The sequence below is a fragment of the Leishmania major genome, chromosome 23 (assembly GCF_000002725.2).
Source record: "Leishmania major strain Friedlin complete genome, chromosome 23".
In the NCBI taxonomy this organism is placed as follows: Eukaryota; Euglenozoa; class Kinetoplastea; order Trypanosomatida; family Trypanosomatidae; genus Leishmania; species Leishmania major.
In genome coordinates, this window is record NC_007264.2 from 112,428 (window position 1) to 137,530 (window position 25,103).

Below are 25,103 nucleotides of genomic sequence, written 5' to 3' on the forward strand. Positions count from 1 at the left end.
CCGCTGCCCCTGTTCACCGCCTACCTTAACGCCGTGTATGAGTGCCGTGCCTTCATCACACCTGCCAGGCCTCTCGTTGCTCTGCTCTCCTCTCCGTCGCTATTTATGTGTCCCTTTTCATTGGACCGACTGCTTCGAACATCCCGCACACACGCCGATCCCATCCTGCTCACCCACACGTCGTTGATTTGTGCGCAGCTGCGTTTGCATACCGGATGCGGCGTGAGTGGGGCCTGCATCTGCATCAGTGTCATATCCCCTAAGCTTTCTCTCTCTCTAGTCCAGGAAATCCGGCTGTGGCCTGGTTGGGCGTCGGTGCAAGTGCGCGTCGATCAAGCGCATCGCCAAGCTGCTGAGAGGGCGGAGGTGCGCGTAACGCGCAGTCCTCCGCGCAATGTCGTCGTCTCCTCAAATGCCTTTCCATATAGGTGCGGTCGTGGTAGCGTCACATGGGAGCGTTGGCTCGTCGCCGGCAGATGGGTCGTTTTCCGACCTCACCGCCGCAGACATCTACGGTAGCTTGCAGCCTCCTCCGGCGCTCTCGTTGCCTGCACGCAGCGAAACGAGCCCGAGTCACCGCACCAAGGACAACCCCGCCGCAGGAGTGATAGCGACGGCTGCTGCTGCGTCGTCGTCGCCCCCATCTCAGACGGCGGCGCAGGCTAAATTGAGCATCACGGCGGCCGGCGGCTCCAACGAGCACAGCACCTGCAAATCGCTGGTGTCCGTGCTGGACGACGAGCAGCGCCGCTGCGTGAATGCAGCATACCACATTAGTTTTCACGGAAACACGCGCGTGAAGCTGAAGCCGACAGCGGTGGTGCTGCCCAACGGGGCGCACTTCCTCATTGTCGACCGCTTCGTTAGCGGCAATTGCGACGGCGTCTACGAGAAGAACAAGAAGATGTGGGAGCACATCCCCATAGGACAGGCTCGCGTGTTTGCCCGTGCACATGCAGCGGCACCGACCATTTCGCTGGCTGAGCTGGTCGGGTCGGCACAGGTGAACTGCGAAGGCAGCGGCCCAGGCACCGCAACGACAGTGGCGGTGAAGTGCCCCCGAAGGTCGGGCTCGCCCACCAGCATCGCTGCGAGCTCTCCACCTCGATCGCCTCCAATCGCACCATTGCCGACGGCGCGCGCAGTCGGCTCGAGCAGCCAGCCGAATCGATGGGAATATTCGTCGCCACAGCAGCATTCCTTTCACAGTGAGTGGACGCGGGTGGCAACTGCCGTTGGACTTCGCAAGATGGGCCACTGGCGCGAGGCGACGAGTGTCTTTTCGATCCACAAGGAGGTATCCAAGAGAGCGACTGCTCTAGAGAAGGTGGACGGCGAGCCCGGCCGCATCGCTGCCTTTTCGTGGATGGGGGAGCGCTACTGGATCATTGGGTGTCGCTACCAGCACATTGTGACACGGCTCGACGTGCCGGAGGCGGACCTGATGCGATACGTGGCCTCCAGCAGCAGCTCGACTTCCACATCGTCATCGTCGTCATCTGTCTCTGACGATGCCACCGTGTCGGTGAAGGTGTCTTCCGCAAAGCAGCCGTCTTTGTCGTCCCGTGTGAACTCGCCGACACAAAACCCTCAGGACTACGTTGAGCGAGGCAGCGCGCATAGCTACACCGTCGCAGGCGGCGCCGCTGCGCTGGCCGGCGCTGGGTCATCGTCGGATGCCGCGTACCTGGACCTGGCGGTTCGCATGGCGCGTCTGTGGCGACGCGTTTTGGAGTCGCTGCGCATCACTGCAGAAGACGCGGCAAACGCACTCGATACGGCATCCGCTAGTGACGCCGCTGTCGCCGCTGCCCACGCGGATGCGCTCATCGAGTTGCACACGTGTGTGGCGGCCGACAACCGCAGCCTATGCTTTGATGCCATCATGTCTGGCTGGGAGCGTTTGCAGAGCTTTTTCGTTACCCGTGACGTCGCCGGTGACGAGTCCATGTCTACCGCCTCCACGCCCGTCTCCTGCACGTCTATCCGCACTTATCGCACCAGCTCCACTGCCTTCATGATGGCATCGACACCCGTGACAGACGGCAGCGGCGCCACCCGCTCCACAGTTGCGACGGTGCCGGTTGCCACTCCCCTGTGGTTCTACGCCATCACGTGGGACGCCTCGCTGGACGAGCGCGGGTGGTGCATGGGCGTCGAGGAAGCGTTTGCCTTCTTTGGGCGCTTCCGGCTGCCGACGGTGACGAAGTCGGCTGAGGTCCAGGTTGGCTCGCCCGAGTACGAGGCGCTGCGTCAGTTGGTGCTCTCGCGCTTCGATACAGCGGGTGCCGTTATGTACGGGTCTAACAGAGACGAGGCAGACGGCGCCAAAGCTGCCGTGGTGGTGCAAGTGTGGAAGTGCCGCTCATACCCTCACTCCCTCGAGCGAGTCGTGCAGGAGTACGTCGTCACTCACCGTCTCTGTGGCGAGCCACTGCGGTGCAAGGTGAAAAAGAAGGTGAGCAGCCTCTCCCGCGAGACACGGCTGTGCATCAAGCAGTGGGAGCTGCATCGACTCCCCTTCCTGCTCGACTTCGCGCTGTGGCTGCATCGGGAGAAGTACATCACCCCGTCGACTGACCTTGTCGCGCTCAAGGCCATACGGGGCCACTGGCTGTCATACCAAGAGCGGTTCCAGAAGCTACTGGAGGCGCAGCTGCGGCTGCGGCATCGTGGCTCTAGTTGCCAAGGGACGACCGCGTCTACGCCGGAGGCGGTGCGCCGCAGTCGCGGCGCCCGCGCCGACACTGCCGACGGCGTGCGTTGCAGCGCGAGGTCTGATGACGAAGATGCAGGAGTGCCGAATGGCAATCGCGATCTTCAGCAGCACAAGCAGCAGGACGAGGCGCCGTCGCAAGACACGGAGAGTCTCGACCCCATCATGCTGGTCGGTCCGCAAGGCTGCGGCAAGTCCACTATGGCTCGCATCTTGTACGCTCTCTTGGAGGAGGCAGGCGCGGCACCGCGCTGGCTCAACCAGGACGAGGTTGGAAACCGGTCCGCTTACCTGGCCGCGATACGGCGAGCCGTGACGCAGGGCAGCTACAGCCATCTGTTGCTTGACAAGATGAACCTGGACGACAAGTCGCGTTCCGACTACGCAGCCGCGGGCCTTAAACCAGTCCTTGTCGTTGTCTGGACACACAGCGCAGGTGTAGAGGCGATGGTGGAGGCGTGCTACGAGAGGGTGGTGAAACGCGGCGTGCGCCATCGCACCTTCTGCACCGAGGATGTGACGCTGCTGCACTCCCTGCCGTCGTCCATATCCTCGCGCTCGCCGGAGCTGGGCCCGGCGGTCGTGCCGCTGCAGCAGAGCGGCGTCACCTTCCTCAGTGGCAGCGCCGACACCACAGCGGCGCCGTCATCCAGCGCGTCCGTCTCCATGACCAGCGTGGGTCACTATGGGTGTTCGCCCAACGTGCCATTCCTCACTGAGGGTCAGTCACCGCCACCATCGTCACGGCTGCACAGCATTTTACAGGCTAGTGCTAAACGGTATCAGGTGCCGGCCAACGTACCCCTGGTCGATCTCGACATGACGTGGAGCTGCGAAACGATGGTGGCCGCCGTGTGGGAAGCACTCCGAGACAGGGGCACGTGCGTCCTGCCGCCACTGGCCGAGCTGAACGTGATGGCCGCTATGCAAACCGCCTACGCATACGAACAGCTGCTGGAGACGTATCCGTCTCGCGTGGTGAGCGCGGTTCTGCGAGGTCCTGCGAGCGGCGTCGTGCTGCGGCAGCTGAGTCTTGTCCACACCCCGCTCATCATTCCCAAGACGCAGCGGCTACAGCCACATGTTGAGATACTGCTTCACAACTTTTGCCTGCATCCCAGTCCGACGGCATTGGTGCGGTACGCCGGTCAAGTGGGGTGCACACGTCGCATGACCGTGCAGGCGGTGGTGTCCAACTCGAAGGTGGCACTGCTTTTGGTCCTTGGGCCCACCGAAACTGCCGCCGCGGACTCGGCGGCGTGCACCGAAATGTTTGTAGATGGCGAGGCAGCGGTGGTGCCTCTGCATGCGGGCGCGACGCAGCCGGCCCTGTATGCTGCGCCCTTACTGAACAACGCCAGCGGAGAGGCGGCGGCGATGGGGAAAGGTGCCACAGGCGTCTCTGCCGCCTCAGCAGCAGACGATCCGAACTGCATCGAGGCACGCCCCATGCAGGAACACTTTGCAGTCCTTGCAAAAGCCAAGGTTACCCCCGACTACTGCGAAGAGCTCGCGCAGCGCGTGCGCGATGACCCTGACGCGGACCCGTACTGCGCGGTGCAGTGGTTGTCACCACCGCTTGAAATGGACTTTGCCGTCACGCTCCTCTTGCCGTAGGGAGAGAGATGCGTTTGCGGGATGGAGTGGGGAAAAAGTAGGTGGGTGGGGAGCATGCGCGAGCGTTGACGCGATACATGTAGCAAGCTGATGTGGGTGAGCCGCTAACTCCGCGATCCCGCCCTCGCTGCGTTTGCCCCTCAGCCGATGCACCTGTACGTGTGTGCATGGAAGGAGACGTGCTGTTGTGGGGGTGGGGTGGGAGGGAGGGAGATCTAAAATGGTGCGATTACGCATACTCACCTGCTTGTTTCCTAACACTGCCAACGTTATCGCAACTGCCGTCACCCCGACGCCGCCCCCTCCCGCATCGACCCCCTCTCCTGACCTCCTCCCACCCTTCGTCGGTGCACGTGCGTGGGTCGGTGGCGATAGGGCTGCCAACATTGTTTCGCTAAGCATAGCATCGAAGACGTCAACTTTTCGAATTACTTCATGAGTCCATTTCTGTCGTATAGCACCATGAGTTCAGGGTCCCTCCCACTCGGCTCTGCGGCCCTGCCGCAGGCCCCGCACCGCGTGGTGCGAAGCAGCCGTCGGCACAAGCGTTGCAGCAGTGCGCCGGCCAAGCCACCTGAGAGCATGAGCTCCTCATCAAACTCTACCCACCAGCACGCACCGCCTTGCAGCCGCTCCTTCCATCATGCCGGTCACCACCCCTGCTGCATCCCCCTCGGGGTGGCACGCAGGCCCCCCCCTCCACACCAGTAAGCCGTGTGGTGGCCGGGAGGGGGATGCGCTTGAGTCACGCGGACACTCTGCCTACCACATGGATGGCACAAGCGTGCTCTCTGCCGCGTGTCGCTCTCCGATGCACCGCCATCCAGGACCTCACCGTCGACATCAGCAGCGATGGCACCCACGGACCTCGCCATGTCGTAGGCACGCGGCCCTCTGACCAACAGAGGTGTGGTTCGGCATGAGCCGGGGATAGGATGGCCGCCTGGAATCTCCCCACCGAGAGGAGGCGCACTGGACCCTGAAGCCATGCCCTGAGAGATGTCCCGCGTCATCAAGCGAGGGCGAGGTCAGAAGCAGAAGGGGCCACGCTAGCACTTCTGCGGCTTATCTTTTTCGTTGACCTTCTGCAACTTGTGGCGCCTCTGTGCTGCGGCAAGTGATGGTAGCCGTGCGATGCGTGCCAGACACGCAGCTATAGCCTGCACGTGTCTTTCACCGCACCACCGAGGAGGCACCAGGAGACGCTGGTGCTCGCCAGTCGTTGAAAGGTGTTTCCACGTGCCAGGGACATCACAACGAAAGGCTGCGCCGTATGTAGGTCCCTATCGACGGTTGTGCACTGTGTGCACACGCCTCCTCAATGAAACGCTTATCGGTCCCTTCATCTCCCTTCTCTTGTGCTTCACGCAGTCGCGAATCTCCGCACACACAAGCGCATCGGCCACGCATACGCTGATACCCCGCACGTGCCCGTGGCAATGTCGGGAGTATTGTCGACACCGCTGACGCCGTCGTACCGCAGCTCTGCCGCGCCGTACCGTGAGGCGCATTTCGGCCATGCTAGCGGTGCCTTACGCCCGCATCGGGCCCCGCTTAACCGCGGCATCCGTCGCACCGCGGAGTGCCCCTGTGCGGTGCGACTGTACCACATGACGGGTCAAGACATCGCTGCTCGCAGCGAGTACTGCAGCGTTGTCTTGGGAGCCCCTTCCGTGGGTATCTCCCAAGGGGCGCAACCGGGAGCACTGTCACCACCACCCGGCGACCAAGCGGTGGCTGCGGCGGGTGCAGGGCCGTCGCTGGCGTCGACTGCCGGCGCTTCTGCCGCGGAGCGGCCTATCGCGGTGCAGCTCGCCTGGGCGGACACCACCGTGTGGGAGGTCGCCTTGACAGCTCTCCGGGCGGTTCGATCGAAGGCGGATGCTGCGTACAAGTCCGACACTAAGCGTGCGGCGCGGCAGGCGAATGGCGGCATCACCGTGCCCGCCTCGGCCGCGCCGGGCCGACGGCAACAGGTGGCCGAGGAGGATTACAGCGACAGCAAAGACGGTGAGGAAGAGGCGCCGTACTCGACTCCTCTCCCGCGCTACCAAGTGGAGCTGCTGACCGGCACAGTGAGCCCTGAAGGTCGGGCATCGGTCTTGCCGCTCTGCATGGTGAACTGTCGCCAAGTCGTCTATGGTCATCGGGCGTTGCTCCCCGTCCGCAGGGGCGACTGTGTGGACTACAACACAGCCCTGTATGAGCTACCCTACAACCTTGGCGACCCGGTCTTTGTGACGTGCACCCGCACCCGGTGACCAGCCGAACGGTGTAGAAAGAACTGGTGCCTCACACAGAGCGGGGCTGTAGATGCTGAAACAAGGCAGTCGTCGCCACGTATGCTGCTGCTGCTGTGGCTTCACGACGCGTAAGGGGCTTGGTTTGCCATTCTGCCTCGGTGTGTGTGTGTGTGTGTGTGTGTGTGTATGTGTATGCCAATGGCCGGCCCGCTTCTCTGCGTGAACGGGCGAGGACGGTAAAATACGTCAACGGCGGGAGGGAGGAGTGCGCCTGTGACGTAGACTGCCTTTCACGGCCGTGGAAGACGATGTCATGTTTGGTGTGCAGGTGTGGACGTGTAACAGCGCACGACTACAAGCAACGAATCACGCAAAGACCCAGACGCCATCACGCATCTGATGCTCAGCGCGGGACAGAGAGTCGGTCGCAATACCTGCTTTTTTGTTTTTACTTGTGTCCGAAAATGCGATCAACGCGGTTTTGTTCGTCCTCTCCGCCTGTATCGGCTGTGCAAGTGGAAGCAAGTCAGACGAAGCCGTGTGCTTGTGAGGCCGTGGTTGGTGCGAGCGTTGCTTGCGCAGAGCTCGGTCCCAGTCGAATACGGAGCCTCTCAAGAGTCGAAAGGGGGAGTGTGCCAACTTTCCCCTTCGGCTCGCTCAGAAATCGAATCGGTCGCGGACACAGAGAAACACCTATCTTCCCGTGCTCTGCCCTGCGTGCCGCCTCACGCGGCACACGTACATCCGCCCCCCTCCCCCCCCCCCACCCACGCACACCTTTGAACACGCACAGTTGCACAACTCAACGTCATCACACACGCTCTCCGATTGACCACGTTGCTAGCTACACATCGCCTGTTGTGACGTTCTCAGGAGCATCCAAGCTCGCTCGCTCCGTACAGCTCACCTCCGTGCCCCCAGAAGGCGCGAGAGGCTGTTGGTGTCAACGGCCATCAGCATGCACGCACGCGCGCACACATCCACAGACGCATCAGTTTCTTTCTCTTTCCTTTCCTGTCGTACATCGGCATGGACTCTATGAAGTCGAAGAGCGCGATGCTCATGACCAAGGGCATCATGGACATGCGCAGCGACCCACCACGACTCATCTGCACCATCTTGCGGTACAAGCACCCGGACACGAAGAAGGAGGTGACACTCTACCCGATCCCGAACATTGCCGCCCCTGCGTACTTCCAGCGCGTTTTGAATGGCGACGCGCTGCAGCACAACTTCGACAAGATCCTCTGCGAGGACGGCCGGTTGCCCTTCCAGGCTGGTTCGGCGAGCGCCGGACGACAGCAATGGCTGCGCCGCCTGCTTCCCTTTTTCAGCATTCGCCCTGTCGTAGCAGACGGCGAAAAATTCGATGGCATTATCGTCCGCGACGCGCTAGAGTCTCGTATGGCGTATCAGATGGTGCTGGACGGGTATGACCCGCCGGTGGACCCGCGCGCCCGTCGCGCGGTAGAGCGGATCGACACATACCCGGAGAACACGCGCGTCGTTGTCCCCTGGGGTGTCTATCACATGCCCTACTTCCGCTACCGCCTGGAGAAGGAGGGGTACAAGGCGCTGCCGTCGGAGGAGGTGGTTGTGTTTGGCTTCCAACAAGTCATGGGCTTCTTCTTTCTCTCCGGTGTCGTGGTCTTCGCCATGTCGTTTGTTGTTTTGCGCATCTTGTTCGGTTAGTTGGAGCGGCGGAGGTGTCCCCACCCCCCACCCCCCACCCCCACGCATGTGTATGTGTGTGTGACTGTGCGTGTGTACGATGATGCGATCGCGGTTTTGCCAGATCTTTATTGCTCCAGCACAAAGGATCCCATTGGATGTGCGCGGAGCCGAAAATCATGAGACTGCGCGTCCATCGACGGCCTCTGCTGCCCTGCACGCTGAGCGTGCCGTTTACCTAAGCACCACGTGTGTGTGTGTGTGTGTGTGCGTGTGGACACATCTGCCTCACTCCAACGCGCTCATTACGAGTAAGAGAGGGGAAGGGAGAGGTAAGGCCAGTGCGTCGGCGTCGCGCCCGCTCTCCTCTCTCATCCCACGCAACCCCCTCCTCTTTTGGTCTCTCTGTGCACACTGGTGTTTTCTTGTTCGTTTTCCCGGCTCTTGCATGTGCACATCATCCAACTCACATGCGCGCGCCATCAGCCTCTTCTATTCTTTGCCTACACACGCACACGCACACGCACGACAGCGAAGAGAAGAAATCAACGCCACGTTATCGTATCATTGCCGGGAAGTGTTCACCAACAGCACCACCAGCGCCAGCAACCCCCTCTTTCCCCCTCTCCCGGGTTCTCTGGACGAGTTGCATCAAGCGCCCATTTTTGGTTTCTTCTCTTTAGCTGCCGCCGCTGTCGTCTTTGCAGCCCCGTTTCCCGCTCCCTCTCTTGCTGCCGTAGGAAAAGAACAGAGTATACAAAGAGAAGCTCTGCTGCGGACTGGATTCGTGGGCGCGTTGTCGGACGTGTTCACCTTGCCTTCTTTTCGTGTCTCCCTCGAAACCGAAATCCCCCCCCCTCCCTCATCCCCCTGTTCCGAGGTCGCCGTCATCATCATGCCGCCGAAGCAGGACAACGTGCAGAAGCTTCTTGCCGCGGAGGAGAAGCGCAACAACCTCATCTCCGACGCCAAGGCGCGCAAGCAACAGAAGGTGAAGCAGGCCAAGGCCGACGCCGAGCGCGAGGTTGCCTCATTTCGCGCTGATAAAGACCGAGAGTACGACAGGTACCGCGCGCAGCAGAACGGTGGCGCCGATGCCGAAAACGCGGAACTCGCTCGTGAGACGGACAGGGAGCTAGAGGAGCTCAAGAAGCTGACGGCGCAGCGCATGGACGCCGTAGCGAACATGATGGTCAGGTTGATAGTGACGGTGAAGGAGTAGAGCGTAGGGCGCTAAGGGAGATACACACACACACACACACACACACACACACATGTGCATGCACAACAGTCCACCGCCACGTCTCCATACTTGAGATGAAGAGACGGAGCAGAAAACAGAGGGGTCGGGGAGCGAGCACAGCCGCCGGGCGTACGAATGAAGGGTGCGGCAGGTGTCATCGACAGCCCCTATACGACACAGCGGACTTCACGCTTGTGCTTCACCTCTCCCTCCCCGTATTGTACGTTGGGTCTCATGTGCTACGGGGCACACTCACGTCGGGGAGCCATGAAAGTGACGACGGTGATGACGACATCGTTGTGCTCGCCTCTCTTTTTTTCGTGTTGCGTGTATGCGTGTGTGTGTGTGTGTGTGCACGTTTTATGGTTGTAGTGGTCTTCAAAAAATGTGCAACGCAGTTGCTTGCCAGGACCCTTTCTTCCATGATGCATTGTTGTTCTCACTGCGAGGATGCTGCTGATGTCGTGTTGCCGTTCTCTCCATCGCGTCTGTCATCGTCTATATGCACGTGCGCTCGTGTGTCTTGCGCGGGTGTCGACGCACGGACCCTCCCTCCGTGCCCTTCCGACTTGGAAAGTTGCACACACGCGTGCGCATGCACGTGCGTGCGGGACATGCCAGCGCCCTGGTGCATGCGTTAGTGCAACGGTGCACACAATAAGCAGCAGAGAGCGGATGCGGAGGATGGACCAACCAACAACAACACACAACAGACTCTGCAGCACCGAGAAAAACCGCACACCGCACGCACACGGTTTCCGCCGGTGTGGAAGTGTGGGCATGGAGAGAGAGAGAGAGAGAGAGACAAGCGCACACAGGTGGACGACAAGATCGGATGCTGAACGCGCATAGGAGGATTAGGCTTTACCGGAGAGACGGCTCCTCGCATCTGTTTCTGGTTTACACTGCCGCGTCAATGCCTGCCGTCTGCTGTACACGTATGTGTGCACACTTCCGTCGCCGGGTCACCTCCAGCGCCCCCTCTCATGCATGATGACGGCGCGCGCGCACGCGTGTCTTGTGTGTGCTTCTCTGTTTGTCTGTATGGATCCATAGGTGAAAGTGAAAAAGAGACGCGAACGAGGGCGAGGAAAAAGAAAGCCAACACCGACCGCGTGTGCATGGGTGCGGTTGAGCAAGCTGGAACGGTGACGGATCCTGCGCCGCCTCATGCGCTTCCCTGCTCCTTTGCGTGCGCCTGACATGCGACGGTGATGGTGACACGCATAAGCGAGACCTGTGGCACAGGTCTGAGATATGTGGCTCGACCTATGCTGAGGGCATTGGAAGTGCCGACAACACATCGAGGGGGACGCGTAAAGTAGGCGCGCACACGGACACATCGACGACAACATGCAGCATGTGTAGTGGGTCGCATACGCGTTCTTGTCCCTCTGCGCCGTTCAGCTTTTCACCAATCTCCTCCATCCCTTTGTCCATCATCTTGCTCTCCTTTGACAGAATCGTACGAACTGCTACTTTGTGGCCCCACGCCATCCACTTCCCCTTCTTCCTTCTGATTAGGCGCCCCCCTCCCCGTCTCGCCCGCGTGTCATGACTACCGTCCCGACATCCATGTCTGTTTTTGTGTTGTTTTCAATACGGAGCCGAGCAGGCAACAACGCACCCGTGCCCACCTCTCTCCTGTGAACCACACACCGTCTGCATCAAAACACACGCACTCGCACAACGCCGCGTCCACGCTGCCGACGGTGGCTTCTTCCTGCCTCATCCACGCCCTCCCCCTGTCTCTCTCTCTCTCTCTCCCGCCGCCTCTGTGAGCTTCAGCGCATGCTTGTGCATGCTTGCTGTCTGTGCGCTGCTCCTCTGCTGCTTGAATCGTTCCTGCTCCGTTGTTTTGTCGTTTCTTTTCCATCCTGAGCTCCGCACACCTTGCGGGCCCTGTTGTCCATCTATGGGCACCCTCTCTTTCTCTCCATCCTTCCCTCTATGCCCTTCTCTCTCTCTTTCTGTGGGACCTCTTCCCGTCAGCGGCTACGCACGGGCAGAGACGCGGACACGTCTACAAGTATAGAAGTACACCTATGTATGTATGTAGGTTTATGTGTATAAGATTGCAGTCCGTCTACGCTTCTGATTTATCGTATGTGATTTGGCATTGTCTTATTTCGCATGTCGACAACGGACTTTGCGAAATTATCGCTGTTCTTCCTCCGCGCCATCGTTCTGCTGCTGATCTAGTCCGTCTGCTAGCTTGCGTGAGTGCGTGCCGTCGTGTGTTTCTGTCTGCTCATCTCCGTTTTCCAGCTCCATTTCATCCCTTGATGACGCGGGACATCTCTCAGGGCATGGCTTCAGGGTCCAGTGCGCCTCCTCTCGGTGGGGAGATTCCAGGCGGCCATCCTATCCCCGGCTCATGCCGAACCACACCTCTGTTGGTCAGAGGGCCGCGTGCCTACGACATGGCGAGGTCCGTGGGTGCCATCGCTGCTGATGTCGACGGTGAGGTCCTGGATGGCGGTGCATCGGAGAGCGACACGCGGCAGAGAGCACGCTTGTGCCATCCATGTGGTAGGCAGAGTGTCCGCGTGACTCAAGCGCATCCCCCTCCCGGCCACCACACGGCTTACTGGTGTGGAGGGGGGGGGGGCCTGCGTGCCACCCCGAGTGGGATGCAGCAGGGGTGGTGACCGGCATGATGGAAGGAGCGGCTGCAAGGCGGTGCGTGCTGGTGGGTAGAGTTTGATGAGGAGCTCATGCTCTCAGGTGGCTTGGCCGGCGCACTGCTGCAACGCTTGTGCCGACGGCTGCTTCGCACCACGCGGTGCGGGGCCTGCGGCAGGGCCGCAGAGCCGAGTGGGAGGGACCCTGAACTCATGGTGCTCTACGACAGAGAAATGAATGCGGTAACGGAACGCATAGCTAACCCTCCCTTCTCCCTCTTCCCCGTCGCACACCTGTTTCTTCACACACACTCTCTCTCTCGCTCTCTCTGTGTGTGCGGGATGGGCAAGCACACCCGAAATCAATAACCGGTCGTCTCGACGCACTCACGCTTCCTCGGCCGGTCTGCTGGTCGTTGTTTATTTTCTTGTGTGTGTCTGTGCGTGTGTGTGTAAGACGTCTTTCGCGGTTGTTTGCATGCACTTGTGCCAGTCGAGTAAACCGTGTCTTAGTTGTTTTTTTAATGAGCTCGAAGGGAGCCGCCATGACGCCCAACGGCAACGGGGCGACTCACGAGTCGCGGCCCGGCAAGAAGGGTCGCCCTCCACGGCGACGTGCCGATCGTGAAGCAGCGGGTGCTCACTTCGACTGCGGCAGCTCTCAAACCACCGAAAAGGGTGGCGACGAGTACCAATACAAGCACCCGAAACCTCGAGTGCTCACGAGCTCTCTCTTCATGTGGGAGCACGTCGCCGTTTTCAGCATGCCGGCACAGGTGGCGGAACTCGAGCGCGTCAGCCGCGATGTGGCGCGGCTCCTCGAGGACTCCAACACTGGGACCCATCCTATGCAGCGTTACTGGAACGCACAGTGGAGCCGCATGGTGTGGAGGGAGGAGGAGCTGCCGGATGAAAAGAAGTACCTGGCGCCGACCATGTTGACGCGCAGCGACGGCAAGCGCAAGTGGAAGAACGTGTTTGTTCAGGAGTACCCGCTCTACCTGAAGCGCGTGTACCAGGGCAAGGGTGTGTGCAACAACGCTGTGAATGCAGCCAAAGTGCTGTTTAATCGCCAAGTGTTGAACGCCGCCAAGACGGCGGCTGAGCTGGAGCGGATGGAGCTGACCGTAGAAGAGGCCCGCGTGAAAGAGCAGAAGAAGCGCGGCGTCGACGTGGAATTCGAAGAGACGCCAGACACAGCGCCCAGCCCACCCTGGCTTGGTTGCCATCACGGTAGTTATCCGGAAAAGGGAGAGCGTGAGAGGCATGAGAAGGGCCGCCCGCGAGCGGTGAAGAAGGCGTCACACGAGACGTACACCCGCAGCGACTATAAGGAGGACTACAGAACGGGTGACCGCAAGGGTAAGCACAAGAAAGGTGGCACCGGACGTTGGTCGAAGTTCGACGACTTCGGCGACTACGACTACTGAAGTGCGGTAATGTGGATGCGTGAGCATCGGTGACTTTTCCTCTCTGCAGGCACGCGGACGATGAGCAGGGGGTGGGGAAGAGCAAGAAGGGGTGATGAGGTCAGGGGCGGGGTGCGGCGCAGTGGCTTCCCCAACCCCTCTGCATCAATCGCCCTCAGTCCTTGCTCTCCATCGGACTGCAGCTTACCAATCACACAGCAAACATGCACGCCGGGAACACGAAGGAATACGGCATGCATAGACGCCAAGCAGCATAGCATACATCATGCTGATCCTGCTGGTCTTCACTTGTTCACATCCCTCTGCGCGCTCGCTTATCTGTGTGATGCGCACCGTAGCCCGCCTCTCCTCCTCCTCCTCCTCCATATATATATATATATACACCGCAAAACCATCACCCGCTTACGGAGTACCGCCGGATATGGCGCACGCGACAAAGAGAGAAAAAAATCGAGCGATCCTCTTCGCCTGTGCACCGGCGCACGCCGCTCACCCACGAAGACGCTCGCAGGGATGGGATGTTGCGCATCGAGTCGTGTTGCAACTGGCCCTTTCCGTTTCCGATGTTGTTCTGTGCCTGCGTTTTTTGTGAAGGGCGGCGGAAGGTGACATGACGTGATCGAGTCATGAGCGTGCAGCCTCATCTACGTTCTCTTACGCGCCCTCGGTGGTGCATGCCGTACTCCATCTCTTTACAGCTTTCTCTCCGCAGTACACGCGTGTCTCTGTCGTGTTATTGGCTTCCTTTCTCCCCTCCCCTCCCCCTCCACTTCCCCTTCTTCGCAAGCATGCTTTGGTGCCAGCAGGCGCGAAAGTAAAGAAGACACATAACTCAGCGCGAAGGACACAGTGACCCCCACGCACCCGCCGACAGCTACCAAGCCGGATGTCCTGCGTCCCAACACAGAAGCCCTTGAATGAGATAGAGTTGCTGGTGCAGGAGCTGCAACTACGCATGACGCGAGCTGTCGAGGCCAGTCCTCGCCTGTACGCAGCCCTCAAGGAGCCGCGTGTCCTCTATGCGATACTGGCGGAGTTTTTCGCGTCGCAACTCGAGCAGGCACGACGTTCGAAACATGTGGCACTTGAAGCAGCGGATGTGCGGCGAGTATGGGTCTTCTGCTTGCAGGAGCTCGCGTTCTTGTGCGCGACGCATGACACGAACGCCGCCACCTCGTCGAGTGCACTGTCGCTCTACGACTTTGTCCACGGCGCACCGTCTCTGCCGCTTGAGGCTCTGCAGCGCGGCGCCCCAGTTGTAGAGGCGAATTCCGTTGCGCGTGCCCCGTCTGCCGCCGCTATGTCGTCATCGCCGTGCACAGCGAGGAGCGAAGCGAGTCGCACCTCTGTCTTTTCTATTCTTCAATCAGGCTTTGCGGGAATGATGGACTTGGCGTACGTGGCCGATCAACGCCTGCAGCGTCCCTCGTCATCGGGAGCAATCTCGGTGGTGTCGCTGGCCGCCCTTGCTGCTTCTCTCGTCCCGACACTGGATCGAGTGCAGGCAGTGCGGTTGACAGCGCAGATCGCGGATGACGTCGTCGATAGTCGCATCACTTCCAGTGACGGGTCAGCCATGCCACCGTGCTCGAGGTCCGCTGTGGCGACACTCTTGGCTGGCGTGTGGCACATATGGGGGGTGTTGGACGCCGCGCACTCGCCAACGCTCCACTCGCTGGGACAGTGTCTTTTTCAGCAGTTTGCCACCCCCGCGCATTTGCGGCTGGCGCCTACTGTATCGCCGGTGTCCTTCGCGGCCTGGTTGCAACGTGCGCTGCGAGAAAACAACGGTGGTCTGCATCAGCAGCTGTACGCAGATGCCGAAGGGAGTACGTCAGCAGCGAAAACAAGTACTGGAGAAGTCGATGCTGTTGTCACACGCGCGACTGAAGACCATAACACGGCGGCGGTGGCGGAGGACGTTGCTACTGTCTCGGACTTCTGGGCAAGGCTTGCAAGCTAATCATGCCGCCGGTGTCTGTGTGTGTCAGCGCGCGCGGGTGTACCCGCGACGTCGCTGCTCTGCTCGCCTTTGCATATCGCGTGTTGGCACCGCTTTTGCAGCGACGTTAGACTGCGTGCTTTAGTCGCGGAGCTGAGGGGAGAGGGCGATACGCATGTAGGACAGGTGCCGCAGGACGCTGTTGCTGAGCCGCACTGGACAAGCTACACCACCCCTCCTCTCGTTCCGCCTATCTCGCGCACGCGCGTCAGAATGCACGCACGTCCCCTCTTCAGTCGGCCTCTCTATGTACAGGCCCGGCGTACGCAAGGCGCGGCGCCACTGCAAAAGATGCATCAATCGTTCTTCGCGACCTCGTTGCATCGCTGGATGATGTCGCACGTCTGCTCTGCTCTCCTTGCGTGCGTGCCCGCGCCCCCTCTCTTTCCACGCTCGCCCACAACTCATTAGCGGCAAGTTCCCTGCCAGCACTACGGAGGTAAGGCGGAGCTGCGGCAAACAGCGAATGGACCAGCAAGTCCGCGCCATCCTCCTCCTCCTCCTCCCCCTTCTCTCCTTCGCATCCCTTCATATCCGCAGGCTCCACCCCTCCTCCTTCACAAAGACACGTGCGTTGTGGCGCCGTCCATCATCGATCGGGGCTGTGCGTGTACAGCGCTCACCAACGCGTCATCTCACTCCTTTTTTTTCTGCGCGCAGACATACACCATACACAAACCTCCGCCACCTCTCTCCCCCCCCTTTTTTTTTGCAACACCCGCTCACGGCGTTGCTGGCACTGGTGTGACCGGAAATTCTTGCCATGGAGGCGCGTGCTGCTGCTCGAAGTCAAGGCGACACGCGCGTCGCACAAAACCTGTCGTTACGACGCCGCTGCATGTTTCTCATGGACCACGAGATGTGGCGTGTGTGCGTCCTCGGCGACAGCGGCGATGCTGGGCCGACCGGTGCCAACGCTGAACAACTGCGCTTGTCCACTCTTGAACTGCTGAGGACGCACTCCAGGCAGCTGGAGGAAGTCACAGAGACGGGAGTAGAAGACATCCAGGCCGCCGTGAGTGGCATGACTCACGCACTCCTGTCTGCTCCATCTCCAGCCTCAAGACACACAAAGGCGTCGTCAGCACCCACCTCCACGGCAGCCGTGCCGTTATCTTCTGCGACCCACAGCACTGCCCGCGAGAATGTCTGCTGGGCTCAATGGGAGGAAGCGCTGGAGACACTCCTCACTTTCCTTGAGGAGCCACGCGGCGGAAGCTCTGCTCAGAGTCCGACAAGCGGCTGGAGCACGCTGAAAGGAGATGGCAACGCAGGCGGCGGCTGCTCCATAGCAAGCTTCGAAACTGATCTGGAGAGAGCCGTGCGCACGTTGCTCTGTGAGCTTGTTCGTCACCTCTATTCGGCTGGGCGAGCTTACTACGCCGCGAAGAACGACGCAAGGCGAGCGGCGGCCGCGCACGGCAAGCGACCTCGTGACACACCGGCTGACGGCGGCAACACTGGTCGCTGTAAGATGCGTGTGACGTGGAGCGTGGCCGCCAACATCGCCCCACTTTTGTACGATCTCTACACGAAGTGAAAGGGCTCTTCTCCTCGTGCGCCGTGGCGGATCAGCGAGAGGGTGAGGTTCAGAAGCGCCCCAGCACACGCACGAGAAGAGGCGGGAACGGCGGAATTCCAAAGTCGCCTGCTGGCGTGCATCTTCCAGCCAACCTCTTCGGTGCCTTTTATTTCGCTAGCCCAAGCCCCGCCCATCTTCTGTCGCTCTGCCGCTACTCGCGCACACCACCCGTGACCGCTGAGCCCTCTACTGACGCACAGAGATCACAACCACCCATCACGAAGCCGATGGGGACGACATCGCGCACCAATCGACGTGGTGCGCGCTTACACCAAACGCAAAACACATCTGCTCGTGGTCGCTTCTTTTTTTTGGGGGGGAAGGGATGGAAGGGTGTGGGCATCGTCACGAGAAGGTGTCGAAACGGGGGGGGAACACCGGGCATGGGGTTCACTGCCAACTGTTTCAGTGTTGGCAGCCGCTTTAGTGCCAGAGTATTCTTGTGTATTGCACAGCTTGGAGACGGAGAGCCTCTTCCTGCGCCGATGCTGCGCCTTGCACGCGCTGAGTCCGTGTGTTTGTGTGTGTGTGTGTGTGTGTACGTGTGTGTCCGTTGGCAGCGGATTTGCTCTCACTGCCGCATCAGTGCGTCTCACTCCACGTGCGCACGCGCACGTGCCCCTCCTTCTCCCGTCACCTCTCTTTGCTCACTTTCCTTTCAGAGGCGTAGAGAGGGGTGGGAGCGGGGAAGGGGGCGCGCCGTGACTCTGTGCAGACGCGCGTCTGCCTCGTCGCACGTTGTCTGCCTGCTGCGCCTGCTCCTCTTCGTATGCCTTTTACATGCCGCCCCCACCCCATAGCTTTCGAAAAGCTGATGGGCAGATGACCGTCATAAGCGCACGAGAGAAGCGCGTGCACAAAACACGCGCTCAAACACCTGCCTCCGCTCCTCTCGTTGTTGTTGTTTTTTTTTTTGCCGTGATTGCCCTTTCGCTTGGCTTCCGTGCCGCTTGATGGTATCAGACATGCACAGCAGTAGGGAGCAATAGCGGTTGTGCTGGCAGTCACGCTCATTCCCCCACCCATCCACCCACCCGGTTCGTCACGGTATGTGGCGGCGCACCGACGTCTTCAGGTTAACGAGCAGCGAAGAACGCGAGGTGCAGAGCAGGCGATGCAGCCGAAGTGCATGCGCCAGGAAGTGATGACTATGGGCCGGCAAGCTCGGTAAAGTGATATTCATGGCCTCGCCCTCGTTTCCTAGTCTTGCTAAACGCATTCATCTACTGTGGTCGCGAACGGAAACACACACACAGACACGTGCGCACACCCGCGCGCGCAGCAACGGAACTCGCACACGTCCCCCAGTAATCCCCGCTCATGCATCCTGATGTAACAAGACCTGCACTATCCTCTTCTCTCCTCTTCTCCTTGCTCTTGATCTTATCGTGTCTGTCGGTGTCGCGATCGACCACCGACACCGCAATACGTAGCACGCCGCCCCACCGCCATATCTGCCTGTCCCAGCTCCCTCTCAAGCATCCCCTATTCATTCGCACATCTTTTCCGCATTCCCTCGGCCCACCATCTAATCACGCTCCCCATCCCCCACCCCCTCTTCCCACTCAAACACCAGCTTTATCATCACCGCCATGCCGACTGAAGCGCACGGATGGGCTGCCCTCTCCGCCAAGTCGAAGCTGGAGCCCTTCGCCTTCCAGCGCCGTGACGTCGGCCCTGACGATGTGGTGATCGCCATAGCGTACTGCGGTGTGTGCCACAGCGACGTGCATCAGGCCCGTGATGAGTGGGACGGCTCCACGTTCCCGATGGTGCCCGGCCACGAGATTGTTGGTCACGTGACGAAGGTGGGCTCAGAAGTGACCAAGTACAAGGCCGGCGACAGGGTTGGCGTGGGCTGCATGGTGGACTCGTGCATGAAGTGCCGCCAGTGCGAGCGCGGCCTGGAGCAGTATTGCGTGAATGGCGCATCGTTCACCTACAACAGCACGCAGCAGGACAAGAAGACGCCGACCTTTGGCGGCTACTCTGACCACGTGGTGGTGCGCGAGCATTTTGTTGTGAGCATCCCGGATAACCTCGACCTGTGCGCCGCGGCGCCGCTTCTCTGCGCTGGTGTCACAACGTTCTCGCCGCTGCGGTACTGGGGAGTGAAGAAGGGCACGCGCGTGGGTGTGGTTGGGCTGGGCGGTCTGGGTCACATGGCCGTGAAGCTGGCGAACGCGATGGGTGCGGAAGTGACGGTGTTCACTCGCTCCTCGAACAAAGTCGAGGAAGCGGAAAACCTCGGTGCGCACCACGTCGTCAACACGAACAACGAGCAGGAGATGAATTCGATTCAGGGAACACTCGACGTGATTGTGGACACGGTGGGCATGAGCCACGACCTGCGCCCCTACATGATGACGCTGGACATAGACGGCAAGCTTGCCCTGGTGGGCATGCCGGAGCACGCGCACCCGCCGCTGGACCCCCGGCGCATTATCGCTTCGCGCCAGTGTGTTGGCGGGTCGAATATTGCCGGCATGCCTGAGACGCAAGAGCTGCTCAACTTTTGCGGTGAGCACAACATCACCGCGACGGTGGAGAAGATCGGCATCGAATATATCAACGAGGCCTACGAGCGCATTTTGGCGAGCGACGTGCGCTACCGCTTCGTGATTGACATGGCGTCTCTGAAAAAGGAGTAGAAGCGGCCCTCACAACGGCGTCACTGGCGGCAATGGTGCTCCGCAGCCCACCTGGTGAAAGGCACTCTCGGGGAGAACTTTATCTTCCCCGTGCGGGCTCGATCAGGCAGCTGCGGATGGCACTGCCGCTCCACGGTGTCCCTCTACGTGACTAGCAAGCCCGTACGCCTCCTATCATGCTTTGGTCTCCATGTACACGCTGGACAGGACGTCACGGCGTCTGCCTCTGGGGCTACGGGAGAACAGGATGACCAGTAACGTTACACGCGACTTTTTTGTTTGGTGCCTGCACGTGTGCTTGGCTATGCTTTACATCTTCGAACTTTGTTAAGGACACTCGTGCATGAGCTGCCCCCACCCCCTCTTTCTCTTCCTCCCCCTCCCCCCCTCCACACACACAAACACTACCCGCCCCTCATTATCCATCTGTCTCTCTCCTTTCCATGCTTAGACGCCTCTTCACGTGCATCTAGCGGCGTTTTGTGTGTGTGTGTGTGCGTGAGCTGTGACGGCAATACCTGCAAGGGAGAAGAGGAAAGTGACGGACTGGGAGGTCAGTGGGCAAGTGGAGGAGAGAGGGAGGCGACGGCGAGGCAGCGGCCAATGGCCGATCATCACAAACTCTGCGATCGACGCGAGTAAACCCAGGTAGTGCTCGTAAGCCGACTAGAGAGACGAAGGCTAATAGATATATGTATATATATATATGTATATATACATATGCGTAACGACGGCAGTCTTCTTTGTTTCATCTTTTTTTTTTCCATTATTTGTCTTCCTCTTCCTACTTCATTGATTGGTAACGCGGTCGCTACTGTTGGTACGCACTCGTATCGACGGTGAAGAAATGAGCGAGTGTGTCGGGGTGGGATGCTACTGCCGCTGCACACTCACACCGAGGAGCAGTGGGTTCGAAAACAGTAGGAAAAGCTGGGATTTCTCAGCACGAGGACACGAAAGGCGAAGGACCAACTGCCGACAGCGACGGAGGGTGTAGAGAGCCGACCGTGAGGGAGCGATGAGAAGCTCATGGGCACATATCGGCGCACATCCACGCCCCGATGACGTACACGGCGGGCGGGTGGGCGAGGAGTGCATGGCAAGGAGAGGAGGGGCGATGCAGAGAAGAAAGGGTCTCGAACAAGGGAAACGGGAGGAGGGAATCAGCAAGTAGCGTGCGTGATAGCCACGCAGATGAACCGCGGGCAATCAAGCACCAAAAGGGACAAATCATATGAGTTGTATTACTGTTTCTTTTCGTGGCTGCTTCTTCCGACTCCGCCTCCTGTTGCACCTCCTCCTCTCCTCTGCCCCTCTGCCCCTCTCCCCCTCTCCCTCCCTCCTCGCACGGCTGAGTTCTACCCGTCTCAATGAGTGCAGAATCGGTAGCATGCTGTTGTATTTTGACTCCCTCCCTCCCTCCCTCCCTCCCCCTCTTATTGTTATGCTTCACCCTGATTTTTTTGGGGGGCCAGGTGTATGTCTTTGGGCTTGCCCCATCGACGAAAGGAGACAGTTTCTCAGATGCAGACGCCTGCTTGCTCTCGCCAAACGGCTGTGCTCTTGCGGTGCATTTGCGCGTGCCGGCCTCTCTCTCTCTCCCCTCTGTCTCTGCGTCAGTGTCTTGTCGACATGCGTGTTCGTCTCACTGGCTTTGGACTCCGTGACGTTCCTTTGCCGGTGCGTCTCGCTTGTTGTGTGTCTTTTCGTTTCGGGCGGGGAAGTGCTCCGCCTCCCTCTCCGCGGTATCCACGAAGCACCGATCGCAGCCTTTTTTTTCTATATATATGTATGTGCGTGTGTGTGTGTGTGCAACCCGCAAGTAACCTGCTCGACACGCTACACCTTTTCACTCTTCCGGCCCTCAACCCCTCTCCCTCCCGTACTCCCTCTTCCCCATACTCGTCCCATGCGTGTATGAATTCATTCTCCCTCTCCACTGGATACGCGAAACTTTTTATTCCTTAATGTTGCGCATGAGTTGTGAGTGTTTTTCCCTGTTCAACTGACCTTTTCCCCTCCCCCTTGTACACCCCCCCCCTCCTCTGCACCTCTAAAGAGAAGGGAGGGAGGAGAAGGTATTTGCTTGCCCCTTTTTCTCTGTTTCGCCTGTGTTCACTTTCGTTTCCGTATTGCCAACAACTTGAGCCGTGCACTCGCGTGCAGCATCGCGAGCCGATGCCTTGTTGTTTCAACGAGAAGGTTTCCTTTGTTTTCTATTTTCTTTGTTTTAGCAGGTCGACGACGACACGCACGCTCCATCACACCCCTCGTCATCACTTTGGGGAGAGCGGGTCTGGGCCGCGCAGTGTTTCCTCTCCGCATCGTTGCTGTAGCGCCTCCCCTCTCCTACCTTCCATGGCTCTTTTCTCTCTTCAACTCATCCGGCGGCACTGTTGCATTTCTTTGTGCTCACCTCACACACGCACACACACAATGCGCGTGTCCACAGCCTCTTGCTCTCCCTTCTCGTCGCACTCCATGACCACATGCTACCTCCACGCTCCCGTCTTTCGTCGTCTACCGTCCGACATGCTCTCTCCTTCCACGCCAACTGGTTCCCAACTACTACATCCACATGCGGGCATGGGTGGCGGGGCCAGGGGCGCACTTGAGCGATAGAACGCGGAAGGGCTGTGGTGGAAAGAGGCAATGCAGCGTTCGGGGATGCGCAGAGAGGCGGTTGTGTACCTGTGTCTGTGCAGAAGTTTCGAGGCTTCGAGATACAGCTGCTGCCAGCGGCGTTGCGTGGCTTCTCCGCACACATCGGGAGACTAAAGAGAGGATGGGTGGTGGAGAACAGCGCCAGTTCGAGTGGAGGATGGCGATGACATCGAAACGGAAAAGTGAAACACAACAGCAGCATAATGTCAACAGCTTCCATGATTCAAGGACATGGGAGGGGAGGAGCAGGCACAGAAGCTGCTGCTGCCGCTGCTGCGGCGGCGGCAATCTATTCAGAATCGTGTCTCTTCGATCTCTCGGCAAGAGTCCTGCGCTCCTCGATATCCCCTTCCTCCCCCATCGACTGTGGCGCGGCAAGGATGGCAAGCGCATCGTCGCTTAGGCATGTGCTGCACACACACAGTGCTACCACTTTCTAATAGGGGACACAGCTACCTCTCCTTTACCAGCAAGAAATCGCAAGTCTACTCTCTGTGCCTCTCTGCCGCCCTCTTCTGTGCTTTTGGGGGGTTTCCTTCCCCGCGCCTCACCTGCTGTCGCTACTCACTGCTTGGTGCGTCACCATGTTTTGTGGCTGTTGTGGCTGATGTTTAATCTACGACCCACTCACCTACACAATTACCTATTCCTACCTCGTTCTCTCGCAATACTCCGCGCTGCTACAGTGTGCTCTAAGTCTCACGCACCGAAGCCCCCCTCCCCCACTCTCTCAGTCGTCTCTGATACAATCGACCGAGTATCCCCGGAAACGATAAGGTATCACAAGGATGCGTCGTTTCACGTCCCGCATTGCGGCCTTTGCGGCCGTGCCGGCGGCTGAGCAGACCCGCCAGCTTCACTTCCCCATTTCGCCCCCGCCGATTGAGATCGACTACCTTGATAGCGACCCGCTTGAGTTCGCCGTGCGTACGGAGGCGCGCAGGTGGGGCTTTGATGACTTGCAGTACATGCGTGAGCTCGCGTTTGTACGCATCAAGAATAACCCGTCGATTGGCGACTTCCGCCAGATGACACCGGAGGAACGCCGCGACCTCTTCTGGGGTAGCGACCGTCAGGACTTCTTTCGCTACATCACCTTAAAGCTGACGGGCCAACCCGAGCACCTCTATCACCGCGGCTGGTAAGGAATTAAGTCTGTGCGTGTGGGCACTCTGAAGTGCCTTGCTTTTCACGCTCCCCCCTCCCTCATCCACACCTATACGCTCTTCTGGCGCTTGAAGAGAAGGGGGGGAGTGAAAGGCTGGCGTGGGTGGCGCAGCCCTCCTTCTCCTTTCACATATGGGTCGTGTAGTAAGCTGCCCGCCTTCCTCTCCTGTCCTGTTTTTTTTTTTGCTCTCCTATTTTTCCCCGTTAGACCACCCATGTGTCGCCCTCCCCCTCCTCCCCTTTCCTGGACTAACACCACCACCACCTCTCCTTGCCATCATACAAGTGCGCGCGTGTGCCTGTGCCGCTTCGAGACGGTCTTTTCTTTCTACAGCGCAACACGCACACTGCAGATAAGGGGTGGCGGACTGCGACGGGCTTGCAATGATCTCAACGGCACCAGCAGCATCGCCTAGCAGTCACGCAAGACGGATAGGATGAGAGGGACCCGTAGTATAGGAATCGAATCCGCGTATGCGCCTGTGTCCGCGTTAGGTGTCTGTGCGGTTGTGTTTTGTCAGTCTGTTGTTGCGGGTGGCCGCGTGCGTGTGCCTGCCGACAGAGCGGTGCGCCCCCACCGACACGAAAGGACTCACATGCCCATGCACATACACACATTGCGAGCACAAAGGTGGCGTTGTATGGTGTACGCTAGTAGAAAGAACAAGTGGAAGTGACCAGATGTCGGAGACTGGTGTGTGCATCACAAGGGATGGGGTGTTGTCCCGATGGAACTGTGCACTAGTCCTCTGCTGCCGTGTGGGGGTGTGTACGCGTGATGACGCCGCAAAGGTGTAACAGACGCTTCTACTCCCCACCACCACCACCACCCTCCTATTCATCACCCCGCTTCGCCTGTTCGACAACAACAGTAACTCGCACGTGCTTGTGTTTGTGGCGTGTCCATCTGACCTCCCCCTCCCCCCGTCTCCCTCTCCAACCCACTGACTTTCCCTCTCTCTCTGCTCGTCCAGTTGTCCCAAATCCTTTCCTCGTGCGTCTCCCTCCCTCTCTCCCTCCCTTTCTCTCTCAGTGGCACAGCTCAGTCTTGGGTGGCGTGAAGACACGCGCATTCGTCTGTGTGCGTGAAAGTGGAGAAGCGGCTGCGTGTGCGTGTGTGTGTGTGTGTGTGAGGAGGAGGAGGAGGAGGAGGAGACACGTTGAAAAGGACTACAGCGATGGCGCAGTGGCCATGGTGAAGCCAAGGGCCGAAGGAGTGGGACGCAGGTGAGACGTGAGGTGCGAGGGCACGAGAGAAGTGGGCATCACATGTGCGCGTGCGGGTGTCTGTAGAAGACCAATGCACAAATAAGCAAAAAAAAACGCATAGCATAAGAAAGATCCGTGGACGGAAGGACGGGAGATGCAGCAGCAAGAGTGCCTTTCATCCTTCACCTCTCCCCTCCCCTCCACCCTTTCCTTTCACGCCAACGGGTGCGCTGCAGCCTCAGCTGGCCCCCTCTCCGGGGCCGAAGAGCATTCCATCTCGGAGA

General features: G+C 59.5%; 8 protein-coding genes across 8 annotated transcripts; all 8 read left to right on the forward strand.

Annotated features, from left to right (window-relative positions):
* Window positions 1-412: 412 nt before the first annotated feature.
* Window positions 413-4,333, forward strand: LMJF_23_0310 (conserved hypothetical protein; the record flags this gene model as incomplete). The annotated part of the gene is made up of 1 exon (XM_001683303.1): window positions 413-4,333. The coding sequence occupies one exon, from the start codon at window positions 413-415 to the stop codon at window positions 4,331-4,333; it is 3,921 nt and encodes a 1,306-aa protein (XP_001683355.1).
* Window positions 4,334-5,772: 1,439 nt separating this feature from the next.
* On the forward strand, window positions 5,773-6,594 carry LMJF_23_0320 (conserved hypothetical protein; the record flags this gene model as incomplete). The annotated part of the gene is made up of 1 exon (XM_001683304.1): window positions 5,773-6,594. One exon carries the CDS (start codon window positions 5,773-5,775, stop codon window positions 6,592-6,594), a length of 822 nt encoding a protein of 273 aa, XP_001683356.1.
* Window positions 6,595-7,605: 1,011 nt separating this feature from the next.
* Window positions 7,606-8,268, forward strand: LMJF_23_0330 (conserved hypothetical protein; the record flags this gene model as incomplete). Its single annotated transcript, XM_001683305.1, has 1 exon — window positions 7,606-8,268. The coding sequence occupies one exon, from the start codon at window positions 7,606-7,608 to the stop codon at window positions 8,266-8,268; it is 663 nt and encodes a 220-aa protein (XP_001683357.1).
* Window positions 8,269-9,142: 874 nt separating this feature from the next.
* Window positions 9,143-9,469, forward strand: LMJF_23_0340 (putative (H+)-ATPase G subunit; the record flags this gene model as incomplete). Its single annotated transcript, XM_001683306.1, has 1 exon — window positions 9,143-9,469. The coding sequence occupies one exon, from the start codon at window positions 9,143-9,145 to the stop codon at window positions 9,467-9,469; it is 327 nt and encodes a 108-aa protein (XP_001683358.1).
* A 3,190-nt stretch (window positions 9,470-12,659) lies between these two features.
* On the forward strand, window positions 12,660-13,544 carry LMJF_23_0350 (conserved hypothetical protein; the record flags this gene model as incomplete). Its single annotated transcript, XM_001683307.1, has 1 exon — window positions 12,660-13,544. One exon carries the CDS (start codon window positions 12,660-12,662, stop codon window positions 13,542-13,544), a length of 885 nt encoding a protein of 294 aa, XP_001683359.1.
* Window positions 13,545-14,430: 886 nt separating this feature from the next.
* Window positions 14,431-15,507, forward strand: LMJF_23_0355 (hypothetical protein; the record flags this gene model as incomplete). Its single annotated transcript, XM_003721747.1, has 1 exon — window positions 14,431-15,507. The coding sequence occupies one exon, from the start codon at window positions 14,431-14,433 to the stop codon at window positions 15,505-15,507; it is 1,077 nt and encodes a 358-aa protein (XP_003721795.1).
* A 3,213-nt stretch (window positions 15,508-18,720) lies between these two features.
* On the forward strand, window positions 18,721-19,779 carry LMJF_23_0360 (putative NADP-dependent alcohol dehydrogenase; the record flags this gene model as incomplete). The annotated part of the gene is made up of 1 exon (XM_001683308.1): window positions 18,721-19,779. The coding sequence occupies one exon, from the start codon at window positions 18,721-18,723 to the stop codon at window positions 19,777-19,779; it is 1,059 nt and encodes a 352-aa protein (XP_001683360.1).
* A 3,452-nt stretch (window positions 19,780-23,231) lies between these two features.
* Window positions 23,232-23,588, forward strand: LMJF_23_0370 (putative cytochrome c oxidase subunit 10; the record flags this gene model as incomplete). Its single annotated transcript, XM_001683309.1, has 1 exon — window positions 23,232-23,588. One exon carries the CDS (start codon window positions 23,232-23,234, stop codon window positions 23,586-23,588), a length of 357 nt encoding a protein of 118 aa, XP_001683361.1.
* Between the last annotated feature and the right edge of the window lie 1,515 nt (window positions 23,589-25,103).